The 9,358-nt window shown below is 40.4% G+C and overlaps 1 protein-coding gene across 1 annotated transcript; it reads left to right on the top strand.

The window, feature by feature from the left end:
- The first annotated feature begins 2,467 nt into the window (after positions 1-2,467).
- Positions 2,468-8,463, top strand: TMEM45A (transmembrane protein 45A). The gene is made up of 5 exons (XM_062512294.1): positions 2,468-2,657; positions 4,592-4,804; positions 5,286-5,470; positions 7,631-7,776; positions 8,370-8,463. Exons 1-5 carry the CDS (start codon positions 2,468-2,470, stop codon positions 8,461-8,463), a joined length of 828 nt encoding a protein of 275 aa, XP_062368278.1.
- Positions 8,464-9,358: the final 895 nt, after the last annotated feature.

Raw genomic sequence — 9,358 nt, 5'->3', positions numbered from 1 at the left:
GTTTAAAGATCTAGGTGTGAATTTACAGATTAATAATTACTTTTGAAGTTTTGTATACCATACACTACAAATGGTGCAAACACAATTCTTCATTTCACTCCTGTTGCAGCTGTACTCTCCTAAGGGAAGGTTATTCAGAGGTTTCGTTTACCTTTATAATCCATTGTTTTGCTTTGATGTGCAGTACAGGGTAAATTGTTCCTTTTGAACTGCTTTGTATCTGTGGTGAGTAATGATGAATAATGAATAAACTCTTTCCAGTGTACAATGTTCAGTGAGATCAGACATGGTGAGGAAAAGCCACTCCCCTTTCCTCCCTTCTTCCTTTCAGTAGAAGAAGGAAAAAGTCCTGAAAAGAAAGCAGGGCCTTCCAGGCCAGCATGTTTTAAAAATCTCAGAAATTAAGGTTTGAAAAGCAAAAGAAGTTTTCTAAAGTTTAAAGCAAAGCTTAGACAACTATCTAAAACTGTCAGTACTGCCCTTTATTGAGGCAAACAGTGGTGCAGTGAGTACTGGCAGGGATGTACAGGCAGGTCAGTCTCTTAGAACTAAAGGTGTCTCAAAATTAGGAAAAAACCTTTTGGCTGAGATAGGAGAGGCTGGGTCCCACCTACGGCGCTGAGCTCCCCAAACCTCACCAGTGAGAGCCCCATTATGCTTTGGGCTGCTGCAGGGTGAGCAGCACTTTCCCCAACTGCAAATAAAACATACAGGCATCAACTCAGCAGAACATGAAAGGTGATGGGGGAGGCAGAGGAGGCAGAGAAAGGCTCTTCCAGCCCTTGGACCCTCAGCTGCCAGAGGCCTTCCCCACACAGCAGAAATCCCAAGTGGGTGTCCTTTATGTTTTGTTCATAAACATTCCCTCATGTCCCCTTTGGCTGCCCCACGACTGGCAGGTGCTGCTTCCCTGAGCTCGATGCATCATCTCCACATGCTCCCCTTTCCAGCTTCCACATGCAGACACCAGAGTCTGCAGGGGACACAGCCAGAAATGGACTTGCTTGGGCAACCAGCATCACATTTCTCTGCTGTTATACTTCCCCAGTGCTTTGCTAGAAATAGGTAAGCAGGGTATTTTCCAGGGAAAGCTTTTAAAGCTCACCTCTCCCACTCAGCCCTTACAGTCAGAGAGCTCAGTTCTGGAGAAGGAAGGGACAGACAGGGGCTGCAGGACCCTCATCCTGTTTAAATCAGGTCAGACTCATGCTATGCATGAACAGTTGTATTTTATTTTCTTCTTTTTTTTGGCTATAGAGGTCACCTCTCTTCATGCAGTTGGGATGGTCTTAGGAGAAATCCAAGACCTGTGCATGTGGAAAAATTTCTCTCCTTAAAAAAAAAATTTATAATAATGCTTTCAGTGGAGTTTAGCCTCCAGAAATAGGAGAGGGCTCATGCTACGTGACTAGACAGCCTTACATGAACCAGCTGCAAGTACTACACAGACCAGAAGCCTCAGTTTAAAACTTCTTATGCAGATCTGACCATAGGAAATACCCATGAAAAACAAAAATATACTAGAACTTCCATGCTCCATTCATAGCCAGATGGCTCCAGCGCAGTGTGGCAGTTGAACTTTTAAGTCAGCAACAATAATAACAGAAAGTACAGACTGCCAATCCTTCTAAAGTGGTTATTCTTGATTGCTGCCTGTGCAGAGACTGTTGGCTTTGGGGACATGAGGAACAACTCTATTTATAGTATCTTAAAGAAAAAATTGCAATATAATGTTAGAACTGTCATTTTAATGAAGAAGCCACTGGCTTGAAGGCAGCTATCCTCAATGTTTGGATGATGACCAGAATTACTAGGATTATGAATGGCACTGCTTTTAAATAACTATATGATCCTGACCAACTAGTAACCTTGTCACACAGTGCACGTGATGTACTTGATAATATATATCTAGTTGTGGGTGCATAATTCACCCATCAAATAATAATAGCTTGATGTTTGTAAATCATAACAAGACATCTGGATTGAAATTAAAAATACAATTTACTAGTGAATATTTACCCATTTGGTGGGTATGCAATTCATTTTTCCTTCAGTCAGGTATTGTCTTGGCTTCCTTTCATGAAGGAAGAAAATACATAATCATCTCCAAAGGTGAAAGTACCAAAGAGTGAGTATTCAGGTTCTCTCTTTTGCTAGCACAACTTCTACAGCAAGACACAGTGCCATGGCTTTTTCTTCTCCTACCCTGCTTATTGCCAGCTCTGCATTTCAGGTCAGCTGCTCTGCATCTGGGTCTCTGCTTCTGCAGAGCTATGAAACTGGAGAGACTAGCTGGGAAGTTAAGCACCTGAATTTATTTTTAAATTAACTGTGAGTACTCAGATCAGTGGCACCCATTTGATCTATGCAAGGACATACTTTAAAATGGTAACTCACAGAATTCTCCCACTATTCCCATAATTGGTGTCAGTTTGTTTCTCCTTCAGGTATTGCCTAGCAGAAAACAATGGGCAATTTCAAAGGGCATGCCCTCCCTGGAAGCTTTTTTCTTCTTTTTGGCTTATGGTGGTCAGTGAAGTATCCACTGAAGTACGCCTGTCGAAAAAACAAGAATGCTTGCTACTTTGGTTCCAGGGCAGGATTCCAGCGCCTGGAGTTTGTTGAGGGCATCATCAAAGCTGTCTTTGCCCTCATTGGTAAGTGAGGTGGACTAAGAGCAGGCTGTACTATCTAACACCTTTTGCTTTAAATTTTTTTCTCTGATAAAATGGATTTACTTGTGTTCTGCTCTTTCGCCTTTAACCACTCAGAAGTGGTGGGGCTGCTGCTGTTAATTACACAGCTGTGGCTATAACATGGTTTCCATTCATAGTGCTCTTCTGGAGGTTCTGTGAGGTCTCTTGACCACTTAAGCACTCCTGACCACATCTCAGTGTTCATGTACAGTTCACTGTTCAGAGAGGGAGATAAGATATTTAGGCAAGGGGCTCTCATATGCATGCTGGGAGCACCAGACTGTAAAGGTGTTGCTTTTCTATTTTGAATTCAACCATCTCAGTTGTTGGAAGCCTCCACTGATTTATTGACAAAATATGTAAATGATGCAGATGATTTTTTTATTAATCTCAGTGAAAAGTGAAAATATTCACACAAAAAGACAGAGCTCCAGATCTTATTGCTGCAGGACTGTTGTGATGGGGTGTGGGGGAGCTGTTTGTCCTTCTGCTGTGTCCAGACCTGGGTACAAACCTACTGGGATAGTTTGAGAGCTGTGTAGCTGATTGGAAGTGTTTAGCTCTGGTTTGCATCCTGGCAGGTTGTATGGTAGTGATTTAGCTTTAGAGGGTAAGTAAACTAAACAACAAGGCAACTGAGGACCTCAGCACCTGCAGCTCAAATTGAAAAATATCTAAATTTTGAGCATTTTTGCACTTCTAGATTGCACTTCCAGATCTATTTGTCTGCTCCTCTTTAGATGCCCAGAGTTGCCTCATTTCTAATCAAAGTGCAGGCTATGACAAAGTCTTGTTCTTGCTTTTCCTTCCTCTCTGTTAAGATCCATCACTGAAGGGATGTTGTGTCTACAGTTTTATGATTAAAAAATTATAAAAATATAAATATTAGCATTCATTTTGAGGTGTGTCTTTGGACATCTTTCCTACAAATCTCACAGTCTGTGTCTAGAGGTAGTTTGGCAGCTAAAACATTAATCTACTGCTTTTATTTTCACTTTGAAACCACAAGCTAGTATTTTAGCATATGAAAATTCCAATTCCAATCAAAAGTATGGGCAAAAACTCTTGGCTATGACAGATAGTAAAGGTATCAGGAGTAAAACCTTCTGTTTCCATGTTAGGAAAACTGGCAATAAAGATGGAACAACACTGCATTTGTTCTAGAGCATATCTACTTATACAGCAGGATGCTAGCCTATGCCTTATAAACAATGTAATCAGTTTTGATGTTTTAAAAGCAGAAAAACTTTTAAACTCTCCCCAAACTTCATTGATCATATAAAACATTTAAAATCAGTTTTCCCTTGCTGGAGTACTTCAGCTAATTAGCAAGATACTGAGGGGCCATGGTAAGAGAGAGAGTGGAGCAGTGATTCAAATACTAACTCTGTGTACATTCCCATGGGACTTCTAATAATTCTGCATGGTGGAGGGGTTTCCTGTTATGGCTTTAGAAGAAAAATTCCCTTTGAATTATGAGTCTGAACTCTGTCATCCTGGATGTGGCAGGGCACTGAAATGGTAAATCTTTCTTTTGGAGAATTTAGTGTGTGTTATGTTCATGTTTGAACTGTTGGAAAAGGCAGCTGAAAAATTTGGTCAGAAGACTACTACAATAGCAATTGTTTAAAAGAAGAAAAAGCAGCACAGAATAGCTGTTTTCATTTTCACTGCTGGAAACTGCAAAACACAAATAGTTCCACCAGGAGTGCAGCTGAAGCCTGATTTCCTCTGGCTCTTCACTGTCCAGATTATGTGATGCTAAAACCTCAAACTTACTGGCATTGTGCTGCATGGGGGATATATTGCTGCCTCTATTGTTTGTGTAAAGACTTGTCATCAGTTTATACCTTAAGTACCACAACAAATGGTTTTTCTTCTTGTTTCATGCACAGGGATGGTGGCTGAGCAGTTTGTTCCTGATGGACCTCATCTGAAGCTGTACAACTATGAGAAGAAGCACTGGGATCACCTGATGAACTGGCAGCATGCCACCATGTACCTCTTCTATGGCATTTCAGGGCTGGTGGACGTCGTGGCACATGGGACCAATGCGCTGCCAGTGGCCATGGACAGGATGATGCTTTCCTTAGCAGTCTTTATTGAAGGCCAGTTTACCTTTCCCTGCAGGGATATGCATGAATCCTGTGGATGGCTATTGGTCATTGGTCTGGGAATCTCAAATCAGCCTTACAGAATGACCCTTTAGAATCTGGGTGTTTCACTCCCTGAAACACTTCAAAGAGGTCACAAAAAGATCAGTCTTGGCCCTTGTTACACTCCCTAGGTCATGATCCCACATTGTAGAGGTGGGTCTACATCCACATCTTAGCTTTCCTACCTGGCTCAGACAGCAACAGAAATGTTATGAAAATTGCAAAAGCCTGTTTTGGGTAAGTGCTCAGTAGCTCAGGCATGTGTTTGATGTAGGTACTGACATGGTACACAACTAGTTAGTTAAAGCCAGCGTGAGAGAAGGTGATACTGGCATAAGGAGAAATGCCAGAAATGTTTCACTGTTTTCTAAAAGCAGATGAAGGGAATTTAGAAGGGAAGAAATTATCTTAAACTGATCACAATTTATTCCAGGTTTTCTCTTCTGCTACCATCTTCATGGGAGAGCCATGTTGGATGTTCATGTTCATCAGCTACTGCTATTTGCTATCTTTGGAGCTGCTGCCTGCATATTTTTGGAAGTTTTTTTCCGTGGCAGTATTGTGCTAGAGATGCTCCGTACAAGCCTCTGCATATTACAAGGCAGCTGGTTCTGGCAGGTAGGTAACTTTTCTGCCTTTGTAATTTCTTTCTCACCAAAATTAGTAATTTTAACCCTCTACAGATCTTTCATAGGTTATGTATTTGCCTTTTAAACACAGACCTCAAGAGACTAACAGAAAACAAGTTCCTTTAAAGAGATACAGAAAAAAATATTCCTTTTAAGAGATAAAAGTATTTCTCATATCCATTTTACGGAAGAAGAAGAAGAAGAAGAAGCAGCCATTTTACTTCCAGTGCATTTTATTTGAATCAATAAAGAAGCTGAAGTGTTTTTCTTGAGCTCTCCATGTTACAGAGCTCTCTGATCCCCGTAAATTTGGAACATCCTGTTCCAAATTTGCCAGCCAAATGGCAGTGATTTTAGGGTGTGGAAATATATGCTGTTCTTTACAAATAGAGTCTCCACTGTCACCTGCTGGAGCAGTGAGTGGATGCCCAGTGTAGTACTGGACAGGTGATGCAAAGGCCTCATTGACATTGCCGTTTTCAAAAGGTACCTAAATTACAGATTCTCATTAGGAGACTGAGTGATGTAAAGCCTCCTGCTCTTGTAGTGCTCTGGGAGCTGAGCAGAAAAGAGAACAGCCAAATCTTTGATATTTCAGGGATGTGGCTCCTGAAAGGAGTTTTCAAAATGTAGCTTCCATGCCCTCACTTACTTGTGAGTCTGTCCAATAACAGATATTTGACAGTGGTGCTTTCTCTCCTGTCAGAACAAGAGACAGATTTAAGAAGTAGCTGGGCGTTTGTAACAGAAATAGGACCACTAGCACTGATGTGTGTTTCATCTTATAGTGGAGAATTGAGGTCACTCCAATGATTTTTCTTTCCGGCATGTCTAGACTTGCTTCCCTTTTTTCTGTGCTGGCCAGACAAGATGAATAAAAATGTTTGCTGTTTCTTAGGAGAACTGGACACTCAGCACCAAATCAAATATTTAAATGCTTGCTCTGGCATGAAGACAGACCTCAGAACTGGCTTTATTTTTCTATAAGTGAACTCAAGAATGTGGTGCTACAATACTTGCTGTTTTATTTTCTTGTTTGCAAACTTTCAGCTGGTGATTTTAGAAGTTTTACATAGGAGGATTAGATGCAATCATTTATTAATTGTTTTCTGCCTAGTCTCATTTTAGAAGAGATAATTTCTTTAGCTCTAGAGACGATGTGGATTTTATTTCAAAGCAAAAATTGAAGTACTAAAAATAGAAGAAATTTAAGTGGCTTTTTCACACTTGCATCAGACTTCAGCCATCTGTGTGACTGAAAATCACACACTGGCTGCAGCACAGGAAATCTGTAAAAAGTAAAGGGACTTTCTTTCTGCATCATCAGCATCCTCATTCATTGAATTCTCTTCATGGAAATGCAAAATGCACTCCTCCCCCTTCTTCCTCTCTTCCCAATTTCTAAATTATCAGCTAAACTGCTGAGTGATGACTTTAAAGATTATTAAGCAATAGAGAGGGTTGGTATTTGTCATGCAAAGCCTGTATAGCCACAGGATTAATTCTTTTCCCATTTTTTGCATAAATATGAATTTGATCTTTCCCAGTTCTCAATAAACAAATCTACATATTTCACATGAACTTAGAGTCTCACATGATGAAGCTCCATTTTTATGCCATTTCTTACCTTTCCCTTGGATGGTCCAAAAGAAATAGACTTGTAGCTCCCCTTTATTTGTTCATTGATTATTCATCTTTCCAGCCATGTAACACATTCCCAGACACTACTGGGAAGAAGGGAAGCAATGCAAATGGCCAGGCAGGTTTTCTGATGTATGAGGTGATTTCATTTCAGAGCACACTGAGCACAAGCTCTTCTCCTTACAGTGCATAATTGTGATTGTTGCAGGGCTGGGCTGTTGGGCAGGCTCCCTAATTTTCTGGGCAAGAGCAGTAGGTCTCTGGGGCTGGCACTTTATCTTCAAAGGCATTTCTGCACAGAGCTGTCTAAAGTGATCCATTACACCTGAGACTGACTACAAAATTATTTTTAATAGTTAAAAGTTAAGTTTAATAATTATTTTTAAACAGAAATAAACAACACCCTAAGAAAATTAAATGTCTGCCTTGTGAACTGTAGCATAAAACATGATATGGCATAGGATGCTCATCAAATGACACATACTAAATCCCTTTTATTTTACTACAGATTGGCTTTGTGCTTTATCCTCCAAATGGGAGCCCAGAGTGGAATCAGATGGATCACACTAACATGATGTTCCTGACCATGTGCTATTGCTGGCATTATGCCTTTGCTTTTCTTATACTTGCAGTGAATTACACAATTGTCACCTGGTAAGTTACTTGAAACACTAAGACTTTGGTGACTTGTCCATTTAGTCTAGTAGGGGCTTTATTTTAGAAAAGTTTCACTGACAAATGAAAAGGTTTCTATGAAGTAAATAATTGTCTTGAAAGGTGAAATAAAAATATTTATTAGTAATCAGTGAAAATCACATGACATTGCTTCAGTAGAAAGGGGGAAAAACACATCCATAAATATAGCTCTGACAGCATAATATTTCTCACATAAAATGAGCTCCAATAGTCTTCCACATTTGTAAGTTCATATAAAGTCAGAAGTAGGAGATTCTTTTTACCTGCAGAATCTTGTCTCCCACTACTCATCTCTGGTAATTTTAAGTGGCTTAATGAGCATGCTTCATGACTTCACTTTGAATATTATTACACAGAATTCCTTGCTGGAAATTTCCTGTGATCAAACCTGATTTCCTTTTCACTGATCATTTTCACCCCCTAATGTCTAAAGTTAGCCCTTTTCCTCACTGCCCAGTGTTAATTCTGACAAAATTCCAATTTTGACATGTTAAAAATAGTCAGATGAGCCTTTGAGTTACTATTGACAACTTTTTTGTTGTTGTTTCCAGGGTGGTCCGCTCAAAGGTTAAGCAGTCCCAGCCCATGGAAATGGGTTTACTGAAAACATCTGGACGAGATCATGAGTCAGAAGAAGAAATTTAGCATGAGCATGGCTCGACTAGTTTGCCCACTCCAACCAATAGGCTAATTGATACCTCATTTCTACATTCTTTTGCCATCTTATTAATTCTTTACTACGACTTTCTTTGCAAATATCAATCCTCTATGATGTCTACATCTACACAGTTATATTTTTTTGTGAAGGGTGAGATTGATGTTGATCCATGGTGGTTGCACTAGTACCTTGCTTAACATATGCTTCACAGAAAATCAGACTAGTATGGGACAGACTTGGCATGGATGAGATGGCACAATGAAGTCTGTATGCTTGCCTTATTAAAAGCTAAGCAAAATGTTTTTCAGCCACTGCTGGACATAAAGTTTCCATAATTAGGATGTCTAAATGTGTGTGTTGGTTGCCCTGAAAGTGCCTGTGGATAAATAACTGTGCAGACCTGGAAAACAGTAGAACAAGATAAAGAAACCACAGTCTTTCAGCTGTCTTGTGTAAAAACTTTATGTCTCTGGCTTTATGTTAAACAGAAAAAACTTAACACTGTGAATCCATTGAGTGGTTCACTGAAGTGTGTGTAGTGTGTTCACCCCCCAGAGACACCACCAAGCCTGGCAGGAGGACCAAAGATGTGTATGGTGGTCAAAAAGCAGTGCAGTTGCTCATGCTTGTGCCTACACATCCTGTCCATTTGCTGTCCTATGACTTTGCAAGGCAGTGGAAGTGACTCTGCCTTCCTTTGGTGCCTGGAACAATTTCTTTTCCAGAGAGGCTGAGGGGTGTCCAGTCAGGCAGCGCCTAACTGCAAAACCAGTTTATTTCCCAAAGTTATTTCCCTTCCTTTGGTGGAATTTGGTGGTTTTCTGCAGGGTTCAGAGCAGATACGTGACCCACCACCTGAGTTCAGGAGTGGATAATTCTGCT

The sequence above is a fragment of the Cinclus cinclus genome, chromosome 2 (assembly GCF_963662255.1).
Source record: "Cinclus cinclus chromosome 2, bCinCin1.1, whole genome shotgun sequence".
Classification (NCBI taxonomy): Eukaryota; Metazoa; Chordata; class Aves; order Passeriformes; family Cinclidae; genus Cinclus; species Cinclus cinclus.
Note: the sequence above shows the minus strand (reverse complement) of the source record. Positions and strands in the feature narration are given on the sequence as shown.